This window comes from Prionailurus viverrinus, chromosome B4, assembly GCF_022837055.1.
Source record: "Prionailurus viverrinus isolate Anna chromosome B4, UM_Priviv_1.0, whole genome shotgun sequence".
Classification (NCBI taxonomy): Eukaryota; Metazoa; Chordata; class Mammalia; order Carnivora; family Felidae; genus Prionailurus; species Prionailurus viverrinus.
Genome location: NC_062567.1, coordinates 57,953,272 through 57,979,021, shown reverse-complemented (window position 1 = coordinate 57,979,021; position 25,750 = coordinate 57,953,272). Strand labels below are relative to the sequence as shown.

The 25,750-nt window shown below is 38.3% G+C and overlaps 2 protein-coding genes across 3 annotated transcripts in view; both read right to left on the bottom strand.

Moving 5' to 3' along the window:
* Window positions 1-18,797, bottom strand: part of MRPS35 (mitochondrial ribosomal protein S35) — a 47,144-nt gene extending 28,347 nt beyond the window's left edge. Inside the window, exons 1-6 of one of the 2 annotated variants that reach the window (XM_047864982.1) lie at window positions 18,648-18,772; window positions 17,082-17,181; window positions 14,786-14,832; window positions 12,751-12,918; window positions 9,981-10,041; window positions 2,319-2,458 (exon numbers count right to left, since the gene is read on the bottom strand). In XM_047864982.1, the coding sequence (XP_047720938.1) occupies window positions 2,319-2,458; window positions 9,981-10,041; window positions 12,751-12,894 (345 nt within the window). In that variant the 5' untranslated portion in view covers window positions 12,895-12,918; window positions 14,786-14,832; window positions 17,082-17,181; window positions 18,648-18,772. Of the gene's footprint in view, window positions 1-2,318; window positions 2,459-9,980; window positions 10,042-12,750; window positions 12,919-14,785; window positions 14,833-17,081; window positions 17,182-18,647 lie in introns of both variants that reach the window. The other variant, XM_047864981.1, reaches the window with a different exon arrangement.
* A 5,277-nt stretch (window positions 18,798-24,074) lies between these two features.
* REP15 (RAB15 effector protein) lies at window positions 24,075-25,319 on the bottom strand. Its single transcript, XM_047864987.1, has one exon. It carries the CDS (start codon window positions 25,093-25,095, stop codon window positions 24,385-24,387), a length of 711 nt encoding a protein of 236 aa, XP_047720943.1. The 5' UTR covers window positions 25,096-25,319; the 3' UTR covers window positions 24,075-24,384.
* Between the last annotated feature and the right edge of the window lie 431 nt (window positions 25,320-25,750).

Sequence of the window (25,750 nt, the reverse complement as noted above, 5' to 3'; positions counted from 1 at the left end):
AAGATATACTAATGATCAATGTGTACATGAAAAGATGCTCCACATCATTAGTCATTAGGAAAATGTAAACCCAAACCACAATGAGCTATGCTTCCTGCCCATTAGAAAGATCACCAATAGCAATCATGGATGAGGATGTGGAGAAACTGGAACCCTCAAACACTGCTGGTGAAACTGTAACATTGTGCAGCCACTTTGGAAAGCAGCTTGGCAGTTCCTCAAAATGTTAAACATGTAATTACCATATGACTTAGCAATTCATTCCTAGGTATATGCCCAAGAGAACTGAAAACACAAGTCCATACAAAAACCTGTACATGAACATTCATAGCAGCATTATTCATAATGGCAAAAAAATGGAAACCCAAATGTTTACCAACTAATGGATGGGTAAATAAAATAGGTTATTGTCCGTAAAATATTTGGCTATAAAAATGAATGAAGAACTGATACATGCTACAACAGATGAACTCTGAAAAAATTATACTAAGGAAAAGAATACATGTTGTATGATTCATTCATATGAAATGTCAAAAATAGGCAAATCCAGACACAAAACACAGATTAGTAGTTCACAGGGGCTTGGGGATGGTTAAGAGAAGGAAGAAAGGGGAGTGACCGATAATGAATACGGAGTTTCTTTTTATGGTGATAAAAATTTCTGGAGTGAGGCAGTGGTGATGGCTGTATAACTCTGTGAAAATACTAAAAACCACTGAATTGTACATTTAAGAGGATGAATTTTATAGTATGTGAATTATATCTCAATAAAGCTGGTACTAAAAAGAAAAAATAAGTATACAAGTAATCAATACAACATCAAAATGGTCAAATGACGAAAAAAAAAAGCAATTTGCAAAGTAATAAATTCTCACTCTCATTAGAATTCAAATATATACAAATTTTAAAAATGAGATATATATATTTACTATTAAATGGCTAGGTAATAATAATATCTAGGTTGGTGAAGGTCCAAGAAAATAGGCTTTCTCACAGTCTGCTTGTTTTTTGTGTTTTGTGTGTGTGTGTGTGTGTGTTTACATTTCCTGCAGGGATTTTACAATGTATAATTAAAAAAAAAATTTTACTATATATATATCAAAAAACTTCAAAGGATCTACATCCTTTGACCTGACAGTTCTCCTTTCAGGAAGTTATCCCAGGAACATAGTTAGGAATATACACAAATACTAATCTCTAAGGATAGTCATTACATTATTCTAATAAAGAATATTGTGAGAAAGTCTAAATATCCCATAATATGGATAACTTAAATATGGTAGATCTACGTTACTGAATAATTCGTTTGTACCTCCCACTTCAGTTTCAGGAAAAGGACTATGTCTGAATTGATCAACATTGTACCCCCAGCCTCAAACACTTTCTCGGCACAAAACAGATCTTGATTTACATGTTATTCTATGCAGCAATTAAAAATAAAGACAAGGGTACCTGGGTGGCTCAGTCTGTTAAGCATCACACACTCAGCTCAGATCATGAGCTGTGAGTTCAAGCCCCGTGTTGGGCTCTGTACTGACAGCTCAGAGCCTGGAGCCTGCTTCAGATTCTGTGTCTGCATCTCTCGCTCTCTCTCTGCCTTTCCCTGCTGCACGCTCTCTTTCAAAAATAAACATTAAAAAAATTTTTTTTAAAAAGTGATACTTTTTATGGTGACAGATGGGAACTATACTTATCATAGTGAGTATTTTGTAATGTATATAATTGTCATTAGGCTGTATACCTAAAACTAATACAATAATGTAATGTCAAATATACTCCAATAAAAAAAATTTTTAAATGTTTAAAAACTCTGGAAAAATTTTAATCCATATTGCTAAATACAAAAGAACAGAGGGGTGCCTGGGTGGCTCAGTTGGTTAAGCATCTGACTTCAGCTCAGGTCATGATCTCAAGGTTCGTGAGTTTGAGCTCCAGGTTGGGCTCTGGGCTGACAGCTGCTCAGAGCCTGGAGCATGCTTCAGATTCTGTGTCTCCCTTTCTCTCTGACCCTTCCCCACTCATGCTCTTTCTCTCAAAAATAAATAAACATAAAAAAAAAACAGATAACTAATCAAAATAATATCATCCTATTAACACACATAAAGGTTGACTGTATATATACTAAAATGAATTCCAATAGTTAATGGTGGTTATCTGTAAGTGGTAGAATTATAGGCAATTTTATAACACTATAAAACACTTGCATATTTTCCAAATCTTCTATGATAAATATGTACCAGTTTTCAATCACACATACAAAATGCTACTTTGCAATGATGTATTATAATAATTCTTATTTTTTAAAAAATATTTCTTACCCTTAAAGTTACTACTCGTGCTTTGGGGTTTCTAATAGATGGTCCTGCCGAAACATAATCAGCTGTGTCAATTTCAATGGGAAAATGCTTCTCACATTTCTCATCACTGTCTAGTGCAGCTGGCCACTCAGTGCAGAAATCTGAGAATTAAAAAAATTATCTCAAGTAAAGTTTTGCAAGTAACTTCTCATTACAATGTATGCTACCAGACAAAATCAAATTATTGAGGGAGAGGACTCTCTGGTTACATAGAATGAAAGAACAGATTGTCTTCTGCACTTTACAAACACATCATCATTCCTCATCCCTTTTCTTCTTAGACAAACCCTAATTAGGGAATGTAATCAAAGGAATGATTTAGATAGTTCAGGTCTGGTAGGGAGCAGTAAGTTTGGTTAAAAAAGAACTATGACTTTATGTAAGTTTATTATAGCTTTGCCAATGCCTCCTATGGGACAGTTTAATTCCTCCTCACTAACTAAAAGCAAAGAGTTCACAGTGCTCAGAGCGTTATTGTTTTTGAGTGATTAGTAATTAGTAGTTACTAGTTAGTAATTACTAGTTAGTAATTCATTCACAAATGAAAGTTACTAAGGGTCAACTGAAGGCAACTGAAAGAAGCTCTGAAAAAGCTCTTAGAAGAAACTGAGATATGATCTATATTCTTTCAGAAACTGAGTTGAATAGGGCCTCAAACTGAAACAGGTACAAATGCCTAAGACATTCTTAGATAGATCCTTAACGGTAATTCATGCTTCTTCTATGTGCCTTCTGTGCCAATGGGGCTAAATGGAAAGAGGAAGAGACTTGTCCTCATATTCAGGCAAGATGGCTAGCCTAGAGGAGAGGTGGGACTGGCTCTAGAACGGGGCTACAAAATAAAGTTCCAAGCACTGTGAACAAGAACACCACACCATCTATCTCCATGGCACAGAGGCATACACTCATGCCTCAAATGTAGGGATGGGGACTTAAAAGGAAAAGAGCTCACAGTCTCCTGCAGCTATCCGTATCAAGGGACTCTGTAAGTAGATAGCTGATTTCATTTTGCCCTATTCCTATAAAGTTAGTGTGGTAGAGGGCTCTCAGCTTGAGATGAAAACTTCAGACACCATCAGGTTCCTTTCAATGGAAATTTCACTCATTTTTTTTTTTAAGTTTATTTATTCTAAGTGACAGAGTATGTAAGGAGGGAAGGGTAGAGAAAGGGAGAGAGAATCCCAAGTAGGCTCTGTGCTGCCAAGCACTGAGCCCAACACGGGGCTCGATCCCACAAACTGTGAGATCATGAGCTGAGCCAAAATCAAGAGTCAGATGCTTAATCAACTGAGCCACCCAGGAGCCCCAAACAACCTCATTCTAAGAATATCTCGAAGTAATCAGTTTCTGAGGTCAAACACATTAGACCTCATGGTCTGTGCTTTCTCCAAAAAGCACAACTGTAGGAAAGGCTGGTCACAATCACAGGGACACATGGGAACTCTTCCATATGATGATTTAAGGGACAGTAAAAAGTACTTTGTCAATAACATTTCCCAGAGTTAACAATTTTCTTATAGCAGGTACTATATTTAGCTCCCATTTAGGCTTTAATAGCAGTCAGCAAAATGTCACTGTGGGTTACAGAGACTCTCCAAGCTCTGCAACTAAATATATGTTAGCAAATTAAGTATAGCTCACACCATTCCCTAAACACCCTACTTAAGAGAGCAATACTGAGACACTTTGAGGGGAAAGAAGTATCTCTGCAATTAAAAGCATTCTGACATTTAAATAACATGAAAAGAGCATGATTACTGAAGTTAAATTTCATTCCCATCATGGACTCATTCCAACATTCTGCACTGTAAGATGCAACACTGCCAAGCACTTTATAAGAGACTAGTTTGGAGAATTTTATGAGTTCTTGGGTTTGTACTGAGTCCTTTATTTTTTATAACTTTGAATAAGACATTTCAATAACCAGATGATAATTACAACTTTTAAATTACCGGATTATATGTCTAAAAACATAGCCAACTGGAAAGTACATAATAGACCCCTATTCATCTGATAGGTAGAGCAATAGACTAGACTTCGGAAGACCTTGGTTTTTACTTAGCTTCTGCCACTGATTATTAAAAGTTTTGGTAAATTACCTAAGTTTCCTGTGCTTCAGATTTTCCACTTGCAAGTTAGATATAAAATCTGAACTGACCTACTTTGAAAGAAAATTGAGAAGAAATACTTAAAAAGCTTTTGAGTTATTTGGAAGATACAACCTAAATCTAGAAGCTGGCAAAAATGTAAAGACAAAATTAAATAAAGATTAAAGTACCTAAATACTTAAAATACAATGCTACTCTTCTGAATGTGCTTATGAAAGTCTTTAAGAATTATGAAGTATTTTAGAAATACTTCATTAAAAATCAGTTTCTAGATTAGAAATTCACATTTAAAAATGTTTAAAAAGGAGAAAAATGAGTTTTATCACAGTGTAATATATGCCTTAACTGGCCTTACAAAGGATCAAAAAGTGATATATGCCTTGTCCCAAACAGAGCACAAATTTGGAAAAGTAATCAGTATCACTCTATCACCAGGCACTAATGAAAATAGAAACATACAATCTAGGATAGAAATGTACCCTAATATCCCAAAAGAGAAGACCACATAAATGAAAGGACACAGGAGAGATTTTTCTTCCCTCACTTCAAGAGTAAAGCCATTATTCCTACTTCTTAAGACTTCTTTATCTCTTCTTACTTTTTTGAATAAAAGGCCCTTCCAAAAGCTCCAATTTCATCATAACCATGATCGTTATACTATTTCTCCTTCCAGCATTATCAGGCTGCCTGTGAGGAGTTTTTAGATTTCATTTTCGTCCCTGAAAGTCTTAACAAGTGTATTGAGTATTTATACATCTCCTTTTTAATGAGCATGAATTTAAGATTCATCTGAAGGTATGGACACTTGAATTAAACTACACAACCAATCACTAACAGCTATAAACCTAAAACAATTCAAATGTGCTTATTCTGTATGTAGTCCAATGCAAACTACATCAGAAATTAAATCAGAATATGTATACATTATGAAAACATGCATAAAACTATGAAAAAAATTTTTTTTGCCTTTACCTCCATGCATGTGGGAAGGAGAGTGAGTGAAATCTATTTCAATCTAGGAATCAATAAATATTGTTCAAATTAATTGTTCAAATTATTGTTCAAATAAATTTAGAACTGGAGATATAACCATGTTCTAGTGATTACCTCTATCTTATGTATATATATACAAAATATGCATATGCTACTGTATTATATAACCATATATATGTAATAAAGAGAGAGAATATATAATGAACATTATGTAGAGAGAATATGCAGAAAAATAAGTAAATACGCTCTCATAAAGTAATTACCAGATCTAAACAATGATTAAAAGAGAACACTTCTGAAATGAGGGCCCAGATGGGAAAGAAGAAATATAAGACTATTGCTCTTTATCATCAGCTTTTCTACTACTTGATGTTACCACATCTATATATCACTTACTAAGTTCTTACTCGCAAAGTATCTGATTACTGACTCCACTGACTCAGCATCCTTCTACATTATCTTCAGTTTGGATTACATTGATTCGTATCCATTGGCAACACTGTAATATTTTCTTCAGTCTTTGCATGTATGCACTGCCTATAATGCAACAGTAAGTCCCTAACCTATTTGAGCAAGGACTATGATTTCTGGTTCTATTTATAGACACTTGTAGAGCGGTGGAAGGGGAGGGGAGGGGAGGGGAGGGGACGGGAGGGGACGGGAGGGGAGGGGAGGGGAGGGAAGAAAAAAGAAAAGGAAGGAAGGAAGGAAGGAAGGAAGGAAATGGAGGAAGGAAGGAAGAAATTTGCAGATTTGACGTCTTCACTGAAAACTTGAAAATTTTTGTAAAAAAAGGAAAAATTAGCAATGACTCAGAATATAAGGCTATTTAGTATATTAAAAATGAGATTTTCTTCCATCTTTATTGAGATATAAGTGACATAAAACATTGTGTAAGATATATAATGTGTTGATTAGATACACCTATATATATTGCAAAATAATTACAATCGTAACACTAGCTAATACCTGTATCATGTAATTATCATTTTTGTTCTAAGAATATTTAAGATCTACTCTCCTAGCAACTTTTCATTATATAATACAGTATTAATAACTATAATCACTATTTTGTACATCATTAGATCCCCAGAACTTACCATAAAACCAGAAGTTTGTATTCTTTCACCAATGTCTCCCTTTTATCCCCCACCTCTCAGTCCCTACTATTTCTGAGTTCAGCTTTTTCAGATTTCATATGTAAGGAAAATCATACACTAACTGTCTTTGTCTTATTTCATTTAGCATAATGCCTTCAAGGTCCATCTATGTTGTCACAAACAGCAGAAGTCCTTCCTTCACAATTAAATACTATTACACACACACCACTTCTTTATCCAATCAACAACTTAGGGTGTTTCCATTTCTTGGCTGTTGTAAATAATGCTGCAGCAAACATGGGAGTGCGGATAGCTCTTCAACACCATGTTTTCATTTCTTTTGATATTTACCCAGAAGTGTGATTGCTGGATCACATGGTAGTTCTAATTTTAATTTTTAAAGCAAACTTCATACTGTACTCCATAGAGGCTGTACCAATTTACATTCCTAATCAACAGTACAAAAGGGTTTCCCTTTTCTCCACATCCTCACCAACACTTGTTATCTCTTGCCTTCTTGATGACAGCCATTTCTAGCAGGTGAAAGGTAGCTCCTAGTGGTTGTGATTTGCATTTCCGTGATTAGTGATGCTGAACATCTTTTCCTGTGCCCACTGATGATGTGTAGGTCTTTCTTGGAAAAATGTCTATTCAAGTCCTCTGCCCATTTTTTAATCAAATTATTTGGGCTATTTTGGTGTTATGTAAGTTCTTTATATACTTTGGACATTAACCTTTCATCAGATATATCATTTGTAAACACCTTCTCCCATTCAGTAAGGCTGCCTTTTCAATTTGTTGAGGTTTCCTTCATTGAGCAAAAAGCTTTTTATTTTGGTGGTCTCAACAGTTTATTTTAACTTTATTTCCCTTCTTGAGGAGACCTATTGAGAAACATATTGCTAAGGTCAATGTCCAAGACACAATTGCCTATGTTTTCTTTAAGGAATTTTATGGTTTCAGGTCTACATTTACATCTTTAACCCATTCTGAGTTAATTTTTGTGTATGGCATAAGAAAGTGGTCCAGTTTCATTCTTCTGCATGTAGTTGTCTAGTCTTCCCAGCACCATTTATTGAGGAGACTGTCTTTTCCCCATTGCATAATTCTTGCCTCCAGATGAACTGACCACATAATATAAGCATGGGCTTATTTCTGGGCTATCTTGTTCCATTGATCTATGTGTCTATTTTTGTGTCAATATCATACTGTATTGATTACTACAGCTTATAGTATATCTTGAAATCTTGAGACTGTGATACCTCCAGCTTTGGTCTTTCTCAAGATTGCTTTGGTTAGTCAGGGCCTTTTGTGGTTCCATACAAATTTTAGGATTCTTTGTTCTACCTCTTGAAAAATGTTGTTGGTATTTTGATAGGTATTATATTGAATCTGTAGTTTCTTTTGGGTAGTATGGACATTTTAACAATATTAATTCCTCAAATCCACTGCTTACATTTTTAATTGGATTGTCTGGTTTATTTTGCTATTGAATTATAGAAGTTCTTTATTTTTGGGGGATATAAACCTCTGACCTGAGGTTTGCAAATATTTTCTCCTATTCTGTAGGTTGCCTTTATATTTTGTCAAAGGTTTTCTTCACTGTGCAGTAGCTTTTTAGTTTGATATAGTCCCACTTGTTTTTACTTTTGTCTTTGCTATTGGTATCGAATCCAAAAATTATTGAAGACCCATGTCAAGCAGCTTACTGCCTATGTTTCTTCCCATTTTGTTTTGTTAATGGGATACATATTTTTGAGTATGATTGAACCATCCTTGCATCCCTGAAATAAATCCCACTTGGTCAGACACAATCCTTTTAATGTACTGTTGAATTTGGTTTGGTAATATTTTGGTGAGGATTTTTCTATGTTAATCAAGGATATTGGCCTATGATACTTCTCTTGTAGTATCCTTGTCTTCTTTTGGTTATCAGGGTAATGTTGGCCTCATAAAATGAATTTGGAAGTGTTCCCTCCTCTTCTTTTTTTTTTGGAAGAACTTGAGAAGTACTGGTATTACCTCTTTAAATGATTAGAATTCACCAGTAAAGCCACCTAATCCTGGACTTTTTTTGTTGTTGTTTTTTTTTTTTCTTTAATGTTTTTATTTATTTGAGAGAGTGCATGAGCACAGGGAAAGGGCCACAAGAGAGGGAGAGACAGAATCCCAAGAAGGCTCCATACTGTCAGTACAGAGCCTGACATGGGGCTCAATCAACTTCACGAACTATGAGACCATGACCTGAGCCAAAATCAGAGTTGGACATTTAACAGACTGAGTCACCCAGGTGCCCCATGTTGGGAGGTTCTTGATCACCGATTCAATCTCCTTACTAGTAATTAGTCTGTTCACATTTCCTCTTTCTTCATGATTCAGTCTTGGTAGATTGTATGTTTCTAGAAATTTATCTATTTCTTCTAGGTTGTCAAATTAGTTGGCAAGTAATTGTTCACAGTAGTCCTTATGATCCTTTATGTTTCTGAGATATCAATTGTAATGTCTCCTTTCATTTGCAATTTATTTGAGTCCTCTTTTTTCTTGGTGTGTCTAGTTAAAGGTTTGTGTATGTTGTTTATCTCTTCAAAACACCAGCTCTTAGTTTCACTGATCTTTTTTCTTCCCTTTTTAGTCTGTACTACGATTCTAATCTTTAGTCCCTTCTTTCTACTACCTTTGGGTTTAGATCTTTTTCTGGTTCCTTGAGGTATATATTAGGTTGTTTATTTGGGACCTCTCTTTCTATCTTAATGCATGCTATCAGCTTCTGTTTTAGAAATGCTTTTGTTACATCCCGTAAGTTTGGGTATGTTCTGTTTCCATTTTCATTTGTCTCAAGATTTTTAAAATTTTTCTTTTGATTTCTTCTTTGAACCAACGGTTGTTTAGGGGCATGTTGTTCAATTTCCATATATTTGTGAATTTTCCAGTTTTCTTCTTGTTATAGATTTCCAGTTTTATTCCAGGGTAGTCAGAGAAGATGCCTAATGTGACTTCAATATTTTAAAATTTGTTACAACTTGTCTTGTGGCCTACCACGTGATCTATCCTGGAGAATGTTTCCTGTGTGCTTGAGAAGAATGTGTGTATTCTGCTTCTGTTGGATCAAATTCTGTAAACGTCTGTTAAACACATCTGGTCTAATACATAGTTTACATCCAGTGTTTCTTTACTGATTTTCTGTCTGGATGACCTATCTATTGTTGAAAGTGGTGTATTGGAATCCTCTACTGTTGTACTGCTATCTGTTTCTCCCTTCAGTTCTGTTAATACTTGCTTTATATATTTAGGTGCTACTATTTTAGGTGCATAAACATTTACGGATGTTGTATTCTCTTGATAAACTGACTCTTTTATCATTAGAAATGAGATTATTTTATTCAAAGTCTGTATTAACTTCATATACTAAAACAACCACTTACCTTTAAGAGCTTCACAGTGCTTTTTAATTGCTACAGGTGTCAAATGCAAAAAATTGGGGATCTAAAAGTGGAGAAATTTAAAGGATAAATTAGCCTAATGTCTCAAAAACATAAAGACAATTTTTTCCTAATGTTAAATCCTAAGTCCAACAAACTTTGTAATAAATAAAATCTAGTTTTTATAATATTAATTATATTTCACATGTGTCATAAATTTAGGAAACAAATTCCTTGAAATATAGATTCATGATGTATCTTATGATGATGATAGTGGGAAAAAATAAATGCTGTTTTTATAGTACTCTTCCTGCCATAATCTATAGATCTACATATTTTCCTTATAAAATTGAAAGGATTTAAGGACACACATTATTGTTTAATCATCCTAATTCCCCTGGAATACACAGCATGGTGCTATATTTTCCACTTGGTACTTAACAGACATTTTATAAACGGAATAAATGAAGCTAGCAAGTCTTTACAGTAAATGAAATATGGTATACATTTATGATGATATATATTAGGAGCTCATTCACAGGGCCAGTGGAAATTTAGGAAAGACCAAAGATATGAATCCTTCAAATAAATAATTAAGATTTCCTACCCTATTTCTTGAATAATGTTAAGCATCTGAAGAGAAAATTTAGTTTTAAAGAAACTCATTTGGACAGAAAATTTGAACAAGTAGAAATTTACTCCAAATATTATGCTTGGAATCTTGAGCGCTGATCAGAAATGTTTATTTTAATTAAGAGAAAATAGACACTGAAAATGGAAATTATGGGATAGGTGACTTTATTTTCTATACCTCTATTGTTTAAAAATGAAAATATAGTCTCTCAAAATCATAGAAGTATAAAAATAGCTAATATGTCCATAGAATTTATATTGGCACTGCTTCATGTACTCTGCATATATTAGCTTGGTTACTAAGCTTACCCAATAGCACCCCCTAGGAATACATCACATCACTGGACTAATAATATATATCGTTGATTCTTTTTTATAACTATAGTCCATTTATTTATTTTGAGAGAGCGCACACACATGCATGCATGCTAAAGAGACAGCAGGGGAGAGGCAGAGAGAGAAACAGAGACAATCTCAAGCAGGCTCTGTGGGGCTCAAATTCACAAATCGTGAGGTTATGACCTGAGCAGAAATCAAGAGTCAGATACTTAACCAACTAAGCTACCCAGACATCCCTATATAGTTGATTCTTAAAAAGGATGGCATACATTAAATGTTTGGATTTTTATGTTTATTAAAATATCATTCACAACCATTAGCATTATTACAGATATATTCCTAGCTTCTCTCACCTAGTGGTATTTTCCAAAGGCCTTTTCTTTAAACTAAGTTATTTTCTTTCACTTGAAGAAAAGATTAGTTTCCTCAATGTCTGTTTTCTTACATGTCTTATAATATTCACATTTCCAAGTTTCATTAACTCATCTCTACCAGGAGACAACTCCTCCATTGTACCATCTCATTTTTTTATCATCACCTTTCAGCAAATTTTTTTTTTGTTTTTCAAGATTCTCATATATATGCTAAATGAAATAGGCCAGAAAAAGACAAATACCATATGATTTCACTTATATGTGGAATCTAAAGAACAAAACAAAAAGCAGAAACAGACCCATAAATACAGAGAACTGATGGTTGCCAGAGAGAAGGGGCATGGAAGGATAAGAGAAACAGGTGAAGGGGGGTGGGGGAGACAGGCTTCCACTATGGAATAAGTAAGTCATAGGGCTAAAGAGCACAGAAATATACTCAACAGTATTTTAACAGTGTTGTATGGTAACAGGTGGCAGCTACAGTTGTGGTAAGCACAGTGTAACACACAGATTGTGGAATCACTATGTTGTACACCTGAGACTAATGTAACATGGCGTGTCAACTATACTTCACTTAAAAACAAAAAAAAAAAAGAAGAAAAAGACTCTCATATAGTGGAAAACACAGTTCACCAATGACTACTGTATATAACAGGAACCATCTAAGATATGCATTCTCAGGCTAAGCATATTCATATTTTCTTTAAAAAAGCTTACAGTTCATAAATCATTATAGATGCTACCAACTGAAGCATTTAATATGATGTATTTTGCTTCAAGAAATAAAGAAGTTTAAGGACTATAACAATATTAAATAATATTTTACCTTTCTGGATAGAAAAGTTTTAAAATCTCTCTCTTAAAAGATTTCAGGGGTGCCTGGGTGGCTCAGTCGGTTAAGTGTCCAACTTTGGCTCAGGTCACAATCTCATGGTCTGTGAGTTTGAGCCCTGAGTCGGGCTCTGTGCTGACAGCTCAGAGCCTAGAGCCTGCTTCAGATTCTGTGTCTCCCTCTCTCTTTGCTCCTCCCCCACTTGCGCCCTGTCTCTCTCTCAAAATAATAAACAAACATTAAAAAAAAAAAAAAAGTAGATTTCAGACCCCAGTTCTCATTCTCAAATTAGGTTATTTCACTTTCCTTAGTTCCACTTGAAAGATACAAAACGAAAAAGATATAATAGAGAAGAAAAAGCCAAAAGGGAAGCCATTGGACCAATTAATTATATTCTTAAATGCCTAGGATTCTTTGAATCTTCTTTACCATGGATAATCAGAATATATCATCCATTATAAACTGAAAAAAAAATTCAACTAAAATACAATAAGCTGCTACATACTGAACCTTGAAGTACAAGGCAGGGTAGGCACGGGAAGAGGATCAGCATTTATTTAGATATAAAAGCCAATAAAACAGTAACTTATCTTACCTTTAAAAGTTCTAGATTTCCCTCCTTTGCCATGGGCACCCCCCTTTTTACTGGATAACCCATTCGAACAGGAAGAGGTACAGCAGAGGGTTTAAATGGTGCTGCAACAGGATAAACACTGGGCCAGTCCAGGTCAACAGTCATTTTCTCTGTCCTAGGAGGTAATGCCTAAGGAATATAAAATAGTTAAATATTTTAAATATGAACATGATCTTTAATCTCAGAGCAAAAAAACTGAAATCAAGAGAAACATAAGCAGAATAGCAACCTTGATAAAATCTGACCTTGCACAAAGCTGCCGCTATTCAAATGTAAAAACACCAAACCTATCTAATATTTTTGCTTTGTTTCTGCAAACCCTCTGGGAAGGATCCCCTTGAATAGCACACATGTCCTTTACTAAAAATTATTTCTATGGATTTACTCAGACTTTTAGCAAACTTTTTACATTTTGTTTGTGAAAGAGTAACAATGTATTTTGAAATACAGATCTTCCTCAACTTACAATGGGTTAATGTCCTGATAAACCCATCCTAAGTTGAAAATACTGTAAGTCAAAAATGCATCAATACACCTGACATACTGAGCAAGCTTAGTGTAGCCTCCTTTAAATGTGCTCAGAACACTTAAGCCTACATTTGGGTAAAATCACCTAACACAAAGCCTATTTGATAATAAAGTGTTGAATATGTCATATAACATATTGAATACTGTACTGCAAGTGAAAAAAAAGAATGGTTATATGGGTACAGAATAGTTGTTAAGGGTATTGGTTACTTATGCTCATGACTGTGTGGCGGACTGGGAGCTATGGCTCACTGTCACTGCTGTGAAACTAAAGTTTCGTACCATGTAATGCTAGTCCAGGAAAAGATCAAAATTCAAAATTCCAAGTACAGTTTCTACTGAATGCGTACTGGTTTCCACCACCATAAAGTTGAAAAATCGTAAGCTGAACCACAGTAGGCTGGTGACTACCTACAGTTTTTAGAACTTCTTTGATGGAAGTCAGGACATGAAGGGATACTGAAAATTTGGAAATAAAGGAAATAAGAAATGAATAACAAGAGCTTGGAAATAAGTAAATTAGGGTGAAATTAGCTGAATAAATACATAATGAGAAATTATGACTCTGTCCCAGAGGATAGCTATATGATAGTTTAGTCAATCACATTAACATACACATATTTTTTTAAAAACTGTATTCAGTGGGGCGCCTGGGTGGCTCAGTCGGTTAAGCATCCAACTTCGGCTCAGGTCATGATCTCGCGGTTCGTGAGTTTGAGCCCCACGTCGGGCTCTGTGCTGACAGCTCGGATCCTGGAGCCCGTTTCAGATTCTGTGTCTCCCTCTCTCTCTCTCTCTGACCCTCCCCCGTTCATGCTCTGTCTCTCTCTGTCTCAAAAATAAATAAACGTTAAAAAAAAAATTTTTTTTTTTTAAAAATTAAAACTGTATTTACTAGAAGGGCATGGCCAGCATACATAAGAAGGGTTGAAGAAAGCAAAACTTGGCAATGCCAAACAAAGCAGTATCAAAACCAGTGTAGTGTATGTCCTAGAAGCAGGGAATATTCCTGTGAAAATAACTACTCTAGATAATTATAATTCGGTGCAATTTAGCCATTTAATTTCCATCTAATAATATGCCTCTGTTCATACTCAACAAGTGACCTAATAATTTGGATTCTTCCATAGAGTTGCCGACAGGGTAAAACCAAACTGGGTTAGATTAATATACACATCCCAGACTTCATGATTATTAAAGGCATCATCAAAAATAAGTCTATATTCTAGTTTATATACCTATTTCCTGGGAGTGTATGAGTGAGCTCACCGCTCAAAGATGATCCATTCTTGGAGTACTGACAAAAACCAGTCCAGACTGCAGACAAGGCTCTGGCAGTCACCATGTAAACACCCCCTTTGAAAGTCTTCTTGGGCAGCACCCTTCTGCCTCATCGTGAATATCTGTCTCATTTTAGAACTTCAGAAACCATTATGATAGTATATAGCAGACAACATTAATTGTTTACCTTTCTTCTCAGTGGTCTTTCATATCTGGATGCTCTGCCTGCGGTACCTAGAAGACAACATAATAGTTACAGAGAACTGTATAATGCAGACTGTTCAACACTGATGATGATCCTGTAACTCTCAGATAATTTCAGGTATTCAGTAATACAAAAAGGAAACAATAATCCATTTTCTGTGAGCTTGGGACTAACTCATCTTAATGAAAATGAAAAGTCAGAAATATTTAGGAAAATTCCCAAGTTATTTAAACATAAAGTATATTGTGACTGATGATATAGTGAATTTATCATCTAATGAAATATTTTCAATAAATTCTAAAGTCTATAGTCAAATTAACTCACTTTCCCAAGTTAAAACATCTAGTTAGAAATAACTATGCTGCATTTTTAAAGATAACTGATTTGAATTTTTTTTTTTTAACGTTTATTATTTTGAGAGAGAGAACATGAGCAGGGGAGGGACAGAGAGAGAAAGAGGGAGGCACAGAATACGAAGCAGGCTCCAGGCTCTGAGCTGTCAGCCACAGAGCCCGATGCAGGGCTGGAACTCATGGACCACGAGATCATGACCTGAGCCAAAGTGGGACACTTAACCGACTGAGCCACCTAGGTGCCCCCAGAACTGCCAATGTTACAATAATGCCAATAACAGTAAAACTCATAGCCGTTCCTAATAAGTCACATACCTATAGAAGAGGGCAAATTACTTACAATATATACCTTTCATAATACTACCTTACGCCTCTCTGAATAAATGTTTTGCTACATTACAGTAATAATGGCTATAATTATTTAGCACTTTCACATGCCATACACTATGCTACATACTTTTCACTCTTATCTCATTTAATCTTACTGTTCACAATAACTGTTAAGTACTATTATTATCCTTATTTAGAGGTAATTTACAGCCAAGAAAACTAAGGATCGAAGAGTCAGGGTGACAATAGCACAGCACACAAGACTCTTCACACTCTGAACCACTTCTATCTCTAACTTCATCTCCCTTCACAAGGTCCCACAGTTACACTGAACTTCTAGTACCAGACCCTTTGGACTTTCTCCAAACCTAATGTTTTCTCTACCTGGAATGTGCCTCCTTTCCCTCTGCCTGGTTTCTGTCTTCAGCTGACAAATCCTTTTTTTTTTTTTTTTAATTTTTTAAAAAAATGTTTATTTATTTTTTAGAGAGAGAGACAGAGTATGAGCAGGGGAGGGGGAGAGAGAGAGAGGGAGACACAGAATCTGAAGCAGGTTCCAGGCTCTGAGCTGTCAGCAGAGCCTGACATGGGACTCAAACCTGTGAACTGTGAGATCATGACCTGAACTGAAGTCGGATGTTTAGTTGAGCAACTCAGGCACCCCTTCATCGGACAAATTCTTACTCATTCTGTGATAGTAATTCATTTATTCATTCAAAAATCATTTCAGTGATATTGTGTACCAGAAACTGAGAAAGCAGCAATGAGCAAGAGAAACACAGACCCTGCTCTCACAGAATGTAGAGGTTGTCAAATAAGGTAACTATTTATCAAGTAATTTCAATAGTCATAAATATTAATGACAACAAATAGCAGGGGACCAAACTCAGTCAATTAGTTGGGGGAAATCTCCCTGAAGAACTGGACTTTAAGCTAAAACCTTAAGGATGAGCAGGAGGTAACCCTGGGAACAGGCAAGTGAGAGAAAATATCCTATGAAGAAAGGGGAAATGGAAAATCAATATTAAAAAGTTCAGTATGATTGGGGCGCCTCGGTGGCGCAGTCAGTTAAGCATCCGACTTCAGCCAGGTCACGATCTCGCGGTCCGTGAGTTCGAGCTCCGCGTCGGGCTCTGGGCTGATGGCTCAGAGCCTGGAGCCTGTTTCCGATTCTGTGTCTCCCTCTCTCTCTGCCCCTCCCCCGTTCATGCTCTGTCTCTCTCTGTCCCAAAAATAAATAAAAAACATTGGAAAAATAAAATAAAATAAATAAATTAAAAGTTCAGTATGATTGAAATTTAAGAAGAGAACAGAAAATGCACTGAGAAAAGAGGCTGGAAATATTCAATAGGCACCTCAACTATAACACATCATTGACAGAGCTCTTGATTTCTTATTCCAGTCTTCCCAATCCCTGTAAATGATATCTCCATTCATCCAATTGCTCAGGACAAAAATCTAACATGCTTCCTAAGACTTTTCCTCATGCCTCATCAAATACCAAATCCATCAGTAAGTCCTCTTAGCTATACCTTCAAAATATATCCCACATTCAACCACACCGCCTTCTCTGCTATCACCTCAATCTAACTCACCATCATTTCATCTGGACTACTGCAATAGCTTCCAAACTGATCTCTCCTGGATTCCATTCTTTTCCCCCTAAAGTTGGGTCTCCATACCGCAGTCAGTGATCTTTTAAAAGATAAATTACATTGTATCACTTCTGTGTTCAAAACCTTCCAGTATAGTACCAAACTTATAATAAAATCCAAGCCAAACGCCTAAAAGCCTTTGGGGGATCAGATCATTACTTACCAGTCTCCTGAGTTCACTCACCTCCAAGTTGACTTTCTTTCTGTTCCTTGATCACACCCCTAAGCTCCTTTTCACTCCTGGTCCCTTGCAGTTGCAGTTCCCTCCACACACAAACACATACACACCACCACGGGTTCTGCTCAAATGTCACTTCTCCAGGGAGGTCTTTCCTGACTACCCAATCTTTTCCTACTCTATAACCAGTACTCCTCCAATCCATCGTTCTCAATACCCTGCTTTATTTTTCTTCATAGCACTAATCACCACCTCACACTGTACTGACATTGTTTTGTTTATAGTTGGATTTCCTAAAAGAATGTAAACTTCATTAGGTGAGAGACCTTGCTATATCCCCGTATAACACTACCTAGCACAGAGTACCGAAGGAATAAAAAAATCCAATAAAAGAGCCATGCATTAAGACTACGGAGCCACTCTGACAAGTTAAGGAATTTATCACATCTTAAGCAATGAGAAACCTTTTCCTGATTTTGAACAAGGGAGTGGCACGCTAAGATTCTTTTTGAATACTTCACTCTGGTTGCTGTGAGAATTCAATGTAGGAGAACAAGGGCAGAAACAGGGAGCAGTAAAGAAACTACTGTAAAAGTGAGAGATGGTGGCCTAGACTAAACTGTTGGTTATACGAAAATGAGAGATGTTTTAGAAGGTATCATGGATAGCACAGGACATGCCCCCTTCCTGACTAAGCTTTCCGTGACTCTTGTGAGCTCATCCTCAAAACCCCTCTGTTACTCTATTCATGCTTCCATTACAACACCTCATACTTCACAGTATGATTCCATTAACAAATCTGTCTTTTCCACAGACTCCTCCAAGGCAAGAACGGTATCTTGAATGAAGGTTATCTCGATAATGCCTGTTGAATGAAGGTCATCCCATTTGGTGGCATAGCTAAGGCTGGAATTCAGAGCTGCAGTTTGTTCAGGGACAACTGTATGCTTCTCTTAACGTTCGGGAAAATCCGTGGTTCAACACTGCCCAACAAACATCACCGACCACTAGTAACTGGAGTGACCCCGTGCCAAAGGCCGCGCAAGGGAGCACCAGGAAGCGCGCAGGTGACCGGGGAGGGAGGGAGCAAGCTCGCCACGCCCAGAGCACCCAGAAGCAGAAATCGGCGACTAGGAACCCGGCGACACGGGCGCAGAGGTCAGACCCACACCTGCGGCTTTCCTACCGGGAGGGCCAGCGGCAGGCTAGCAGAGGACGTACCGGCTTTACCCCAGGCGGCAGGGCCTCTGCCACCGCGGTGGCCATCATGGATTCGGTATGCCGCCCTCTCTCCCCCAAAGCCCGGAGGCGACGCAACAGACACTCACGCGGGCTTGGTATCGCAGAGCGGGTGGCCGGAGACACGGCGGTGCAGAAGGCACGCAGGGTCCTGGCCGCTGGCTGCAGGGCCAGCCACGCGGGGAGTGTGGCGGCCGCCATGGCTGCGACGACGGCAAGCCGGATGGGACAAGCGCAGCCTGGAGTTAAGGGGAGGGTGTGCGGCCGCTACCGCGCATGTTCACTTCGGCTTGCCCCGCCCCCAGGGGGAAGAAACAGAAAACACGTGGGCCTGCAAAGTCAGAGCTGGAGTTAAATGTGCAAGAAGGTAGCCCCCAAACAGGAAAAAGTAATGAAAACAACAAGGTTGAAAAAGGAATCGAAGCGGTCAGTCCAAAGAGGACCGTAAGAGATGAGGGAAATGTGGCTTACAGAGGGCAAATGTGGTCTGGGTGGGATTTCAGATAGCCCAGGAGCCTGGCAGTTTATTTTAGGGCCCTGCTCCTTTGCAGTTGCTGCTTATCCACACACTTTCTTGGTTTAAAGAAGCCTTGAGCTGGTGCAAGTGATATACTCTAAGGGCGAGGCAGTATCTGATAGTAGTTAAATGGATAGCCTCTTGAGCCAGACTACTTGAGTTTAAAACTTGACTTCATTTTTACGTGGCTGGGTTAATCCTAATCAAGTTAATACATCCAAAACTCTGGGGCACCTGGGTAGTTCAGTCGGTTAAGCACCTTAAGCGCCTGACTTCGGCTCAGGTCATGATTTCACGGTTCGTGGGTTCCAGCCCCACATCGGGCTCTGTGCTGACAGCTCAGAGCTTGGAGCCTGCCTGGGACCCTGTGTCTTCCACTCTGTCTGCCCCTCACCTGTTCACATTGTATCTCTCTCTCAAAAATAAGTATTTTTTAAAAATTTAAAAATAAGGTTTAACAGTTCCTTCTGGAGATTCTGAAAGAGAATCTGTTTATGCCTCCCTCCTCGCTTCTGATGGTTTCCTGGCAGCCCTTGGCTTGTAGACACAGGACTCCAGTCTCCTTCTGTCTTCACTTGGTGTTCTACCCTCTCCTCTTTTTAAGATTCAAAGCATGGCCTTCTAGTCAGATAGATAGCAGGCTGGAATCCAGGCTCTGTTTCATTGTGATCTGGGGAAAATCTACCTAACATGTCTGAGCTTCAGTTTCGTGGAAAATGGGAACAATAATATTTTCCTCAAGACTGTTGTGATTAAGTAGTTATGTTTCAAAAGGCAGACTATAAATAGTGGCCACTGGAATTAATCTCAGGGCCAATACAGCAGCCATTTTTGCTCTCTCCAGTATGTGTGTTTCAGTAGGATGAAGTGCAAGACCTATCCCATACAAATTTAGGGACAAAAGAAGTATGAATCCTTATGGAATTAGTTTATATTCAGAGATTTCTCAATTTCTGAGCAAGAAGTTGAGTCTTAGGTCCTCACTCTGCCTTCCTGTGTTTCCTTTTTGTTGTACTGTCTCTGTAAGACATTAGTGGACAGGCATGACCAGAGTTAGAGGAGCTAGAGAAATAGTGATTGTTTTCCTAAGCATTAAGTACAATAAAGTTCATTCTATATTAAGAGTTATCTCATTTGTAGTGCTGTCAACAGGCAATAATAATGTTTCAATGCAGTGTAAAGAATAAAGCATGTAGGGGTGCCTGGGTGGCTCAGTGGGTAAAGCATCTGACTCTTGACTGGCTCAGGTCATGATCTCACCGGTTTGTGTTTGAGCCCCCCATCTGGTTCCACACTGACAGTGCAGAACCTGCTTGGGATTTTCTCCCTCTCTTTCTCTCTCTCAAAATAAATAAATAAACTTAAAAAAAAAAAAAGAATAAAGTATGCACATAGGAGTCACTAAGAATTACATAATTTTTCAGTTGGAAAAATTCTTAAATGTGCACTCACTTATGATAAAAATCTTCGGCTTTCATGACCAAATAATTCAACATATTGCAGAAGACAAATGGAGTCATGGGCATGCAACTCACACTTAGAGGAACCCCGTGTTTGGCTTAGAGTTCTGCTATCCCTGTCTTGAAGTTATTGACAATTTAAATTTTTAAAATTATTTTTGAGTGAGCAGGGAAGGGGTAGAGGGGGTGGGGGAGAAGATTTGAAGCAGGGTCTGTGCTGATGGCAGAGATCCCGATATGGGGCTGAAACTCACGAACTGTGAGATCATGACCTGGGCCGAAGCCGGATGCTTAACAGACTGAGCCACCCAGGTGCCCTGAAATTATTGACAATTTTAAAACAAAGGGCCACACATTTTCAGTTCATACGGGGCTCCACAAATTATGCAGCCAGTCCCATGTGGAATAATTTTAAATATTAAGGTTTTTGATAATGGGTTATTATATTTAAACCATAGATTAATCCGATGACTTTCTGTCAGAGAGCTTTTGGTCAAAACCATCATCTTTCTAAAAAGTGAGTGAACGGAGAATGTTTACTTTCAAGCATGGTTAATAGACAATATCCAGGTATGTGAATGGACCTTGAAATCTAAATATCCACCAAAATAATATTGCTTAAATATTTTAAGGTATATACATACAACACAGAGTGCTACTTGCACACGTGGAAACCTAATCCTGACTGCACATTATAATTACCTCAAGACATTTAAGAAAACTTGTCTAGGCCCTCACTCTGAAATGCATTGGGTTTTTGGTTTTCCTTTTAAGTTTCCCAAGTGAATCTAATATATAGGCAGGATTGAAAATCACTGATGTCAGCCTTAAAGAGGACTGAGTGGGTATAAATTGTTTAGCATGGAGTATTGTCCAAAGTATATAGTTGTTTTAAAAAATGCAGGGCGCCTGGGTGGCGCAGTCGGTTAAGCGTCCGACTTCAGCCAGGTCACGATCTCGCGGTCCGTGAGTGCGAGCCCCGCGTCAGGCTCTGGGCTGATGGCTCGGAGCCTGGAGCCTGTTTCCGATTCTGTGTCTCCCTCTCTCTCTGCCCCTCCCCCGTTCATGCTCTGTCTCTCTCTGTCCCAAAAATAAATAAATAAAAACGTTAAAAAAAAAAATTAAAAAAAAAATAAAAAATGCAGGTTATGGATCATATAATTCCATTTGTGTAAAATTTTTTTTTCAACGTTTATTTATTTTTGGGACAGAGAGAGACAGAGCATGAACAGGGGAGGGGCAGAGAGAGGGAGACACACAGAATCGGAAACAGGCTCCAGTCTCTGAGCCATCAGCCCAGAGCCTGATGCGGGGCTTGAACTCGGGGACCGCGAGATCGTGACCTGGCTGAAGTTGGACGCTTAACCGACTGCGCCACCCAGGCGCCCCAAAGTGTAAAATATTTTTAATATGCAGTACATGTTCTGTAAAGTAACAGCAAACTGGAGGGAATAGATGTGGAAAGAGGAGGTGCGATTCCTGAAGCCTTAACTTTGTATACTTCTGTCCCTTTTTACAGCAAAATACACATTTTTAAAAAAATGTACTATCTTAAATCAGGGAAAGTTTCACTCATGATCTCACGGTTCATGGGTTCGAGCCCCATGTCAGGCTCTGCATTAACAGTGCAGTGCCTGCTTGGAATTCTCTCTGTCCCCTCTCTCTCGGCCCCTCCCCCACTATCTCTGTCTCAAAGTAAATAAACTTAAAAGTAAGTAAAATTTTTAAAAAAGACATGGTAAGCCTTTGACTTATATCTTCCAGCTGTTTAGAACATGAATATTTATAATTTGTATTATTAGAGTCTTCGACATTTTCATCAGCTTACAATTTAGTATAGAAAATGTTGTCACAAGCATTGTCTCCTTTGTATTAGTTGAAGTAAGTCCCATTTACAAATAAGAAAGCAAAGAGTTAAGTCACCAGACTCTGCTCTTTAGATAATTCAACTCAAACCTACATCTGATTTCAAGCTGAAGGTTGTTTTTACTATACTAACTACTTTCTTGATAGCTTACTCTACACAGCATTGCTACAGATAGGGGTCACTATATGCCAAGGAAACATTAATTGGATATTCTAACCTTCCAGGCACAAAGTGCATGGCTTTATTTCTTCCTTTGCATACATCCATAATATTTAAGAAATTTGGAAAGACAGCATTCTAATTGTGATGCATTTCATATTCTTCATCCAATCATCAGCAAACGCTATAAGCTTTACCTTCAACTATTCCTAGATCTGACCTTTTCATCCCTCCTCCTGTACCACTTTGATCCTTTTCCCTCTTATTATAATAGCTTCCTAGCTGCTCCCTGGGCTGTGCTTTCACTCTTTCCTCCCCACAATCTAGTCTCCAGCCAGCAATCAAGTGAGGGTTTTGAATTGTAAAGCAGATCAAGGCATTTCTCTCCCTTTATCACTCAGAATAAAATCAAGTCCTTACAAGTATGTGCTTCAATCACATCAACTCCACTCCTGTTTTAGCCCTTTGCCTTTACAGCTAAGCCTAGAACATTCTTTCCCAGATTTATCTGCTCTGATGCTTTCCCTCTTCATTGAGACCTCTGGTCAATTACCCCCTTCTCAGAGGTCTCCCTTACCCACCCCATATAAAGTAGCACGTCCTCACCCTCGATCCCGTTATCCACGCTTTATTTTCACATAACACCCGATATACTTTTTTAAGCTGCATTTTAAGTATATACACATATATTTGTTTATGGATAGTCTTCCACCATTAAAAGAGAGACTGCCCAAGAGTAGGGACTTTGTTCTTTTTACTACTGGATTGGAAAGGCGCAGGACAGGGCCTAACATATAATCATTTACCAGTCATGTGAGTGAATCTTTCATTTTCACTTTTAAGCATTTTTTTTTGCTTCTGTTAGTTTTCCTCCCTTAAAGTACTAGAATTCTACCCAGGCTTTTAAGCAAAGATGGTTTTTATAAGCGAATACACTTTACTTACTGCAAATACTAAACAAATGTTAATCATCATTACAAGGGATTGCTATAGGGGTCACTGTGTTTAAATCCTAGAAAAAGCTGACACTCAAGTGAGTGCCAAAGTGAATCCCACCAAGATCCTCTGTGCACAGAGAAAGCAGCTGGGGATGAGCTGGGAGCAAAGGCAGAGCTTAGGGGAAGAAAGGGGAATGAGGTTTTGCCTAGGAGTCCTGGAATGAAACTGGTATTGTAAATGTAATTAAACCTGTTCTGTAGTCCATGAGACTGCATGGCACCACCTCACCCCAGCCACCTTCCACCCGCAGCAGTAAAAATATATTTTACTTTCAAGTTCTAGACTTATTATAATAAACACGCATTTTTAAAAAATTTTTTTTTCAACGTTTATTTATTTTTTTTTGGGACAGAGAGAGACAGAGCATGAACAGGGGAGGGGCAGAGAGAGAGGGAGACACAGAATCGCAAACAGGCTCCAGGCTCTGAGCCATCAGCCCAGAGCCTGACGCGGGGCTCGAACTCCCGGACCGCGAGATCGTGACCTGGCTGAAGTCGGACGCTTAACCGACTGCGCCACCCAGGCGCCCCTAAACACGCATTTTTTAAGCAAATCAAACTTTAAGGGTGACTTTATTATCCCCTCCTCCCATTTTTATAATTGAATAAAGGAAATTGTAACTTTTCCCTGCAATGTAGGCAGGGTTTTTCCGTCTCTGTAGTCATGACATATTTTTTGACCCAGGTGATCATTTTCATTCAATGGAGGGTGGGTGTAAAAAAAAAAAAAATATCCCATGCTGGGATGATGCAAGTGTGTGAGCTTGCCTATTAGAATATTTTTTCTTTTTGCCTTACAGGCCAGTCTGATTGTGCACATCCAGTTCAGAGGATGCTAATATAAACCTTGCCCACCTCTCTCAGCCCATCTTTCTTACTCAGACAGTTTCCAAGCAGCTCTCTGATGGAGACACAGTCTTCAGTTTCCCGGACAAATTGTGCCACGGCCTTTGCTCCTGGCAGATGGCTCCTCACTGTCTCACTTTTGACACTGTCCAGGACAACTCCTCTGATGTCTTTGGGCTTTCCTGGCACACCAAAGATGATAAACAGGCCCAGGCAATCCTCTCCTATCAAGTTACAGAAATCTTCCAGCTTATCGAATCTACTTCTCTTCCTGGAAGGCTCCTCTGGCCCGGGTTCTGGATGTGAGAAGTCGCCAGGCTTAGAAACCACAGGAGGAAGAGTAGACATCTGCAGGGTCTGCACTGCCAGCTGCAGCCTTATTTGCTTATCGGATCCCCAGAAGGTCCAAATCCAGTCTACCCCAAACAGTACGGCTTGGTGCTTGGACATCTTGGTGGTGGTGAGCCACTCATCAACTCCCTTTTCTTGGCAGAAGGTGACAAAATGGATTAAGAAGATCTCATTCAGAGTGTTTGAAGCTGGGCACAGGTTGCTCAGAGGATCTTCAAATCCAAGATAGTCCTTCAGTTTCTCAGCCGCATGGACTATCGCCTCGCTGACAACCTCACCGACGCTGAAAACCTCTGTGCCGTCTTTCAGAGCCAACTGTTGTGATGGTTTTTGCCCCATGTTCTCTGCAACCCATCAAGACTGCTTCCGAAGGTCACACGTATGATCCTCATTCAGAGTGACTTCTTTTCCAGATTCAAAATCTTACAACGAAGTCACATCTGTTAACGTGGGCCCAGTTTTCCGACTCCACATTTATGTGGGGTAGCTAAGCGTATCTACACACAACTAAGCAAACACGTTAGGTCTCCCTGTTTGCCAATGAGGCGTGTTGTATTCATACAGATTCCTGCTGGCTTATTAAGTGAGAGATAACTAACCTTCACCAAAAACATCTGTTCCTCTCTAGTTCTAGTCACTCAACTTTTAATATTTGGCAATCTCTTCCAAGACAGGTTTCCACTTTTCAGATTTTACTTAAAAGTAGCATTCAGTTTTTTAAAGAACCATACACCTCCTTCCATACAACTAATGTCTTCAACTTTGCTGGTGAGTCCTTTCCCTTTGCTTTTCCGATAACCCCTCTGCCGTGATTCCTCACCACCCCCCCCAGCCCAGCAGCCTGTTTCCTTTCATACAGAAATTCCTCTGAGTCCTCACATTTCTACCTGTTGATACGTGCTATAAGCCTCACCTCAATAAACGTATGGGAGTTTGTGAATTATAAAGCATTTGTGTCACTGTTCTCTACACCAGAAATAAAGCCCTGTGGGTA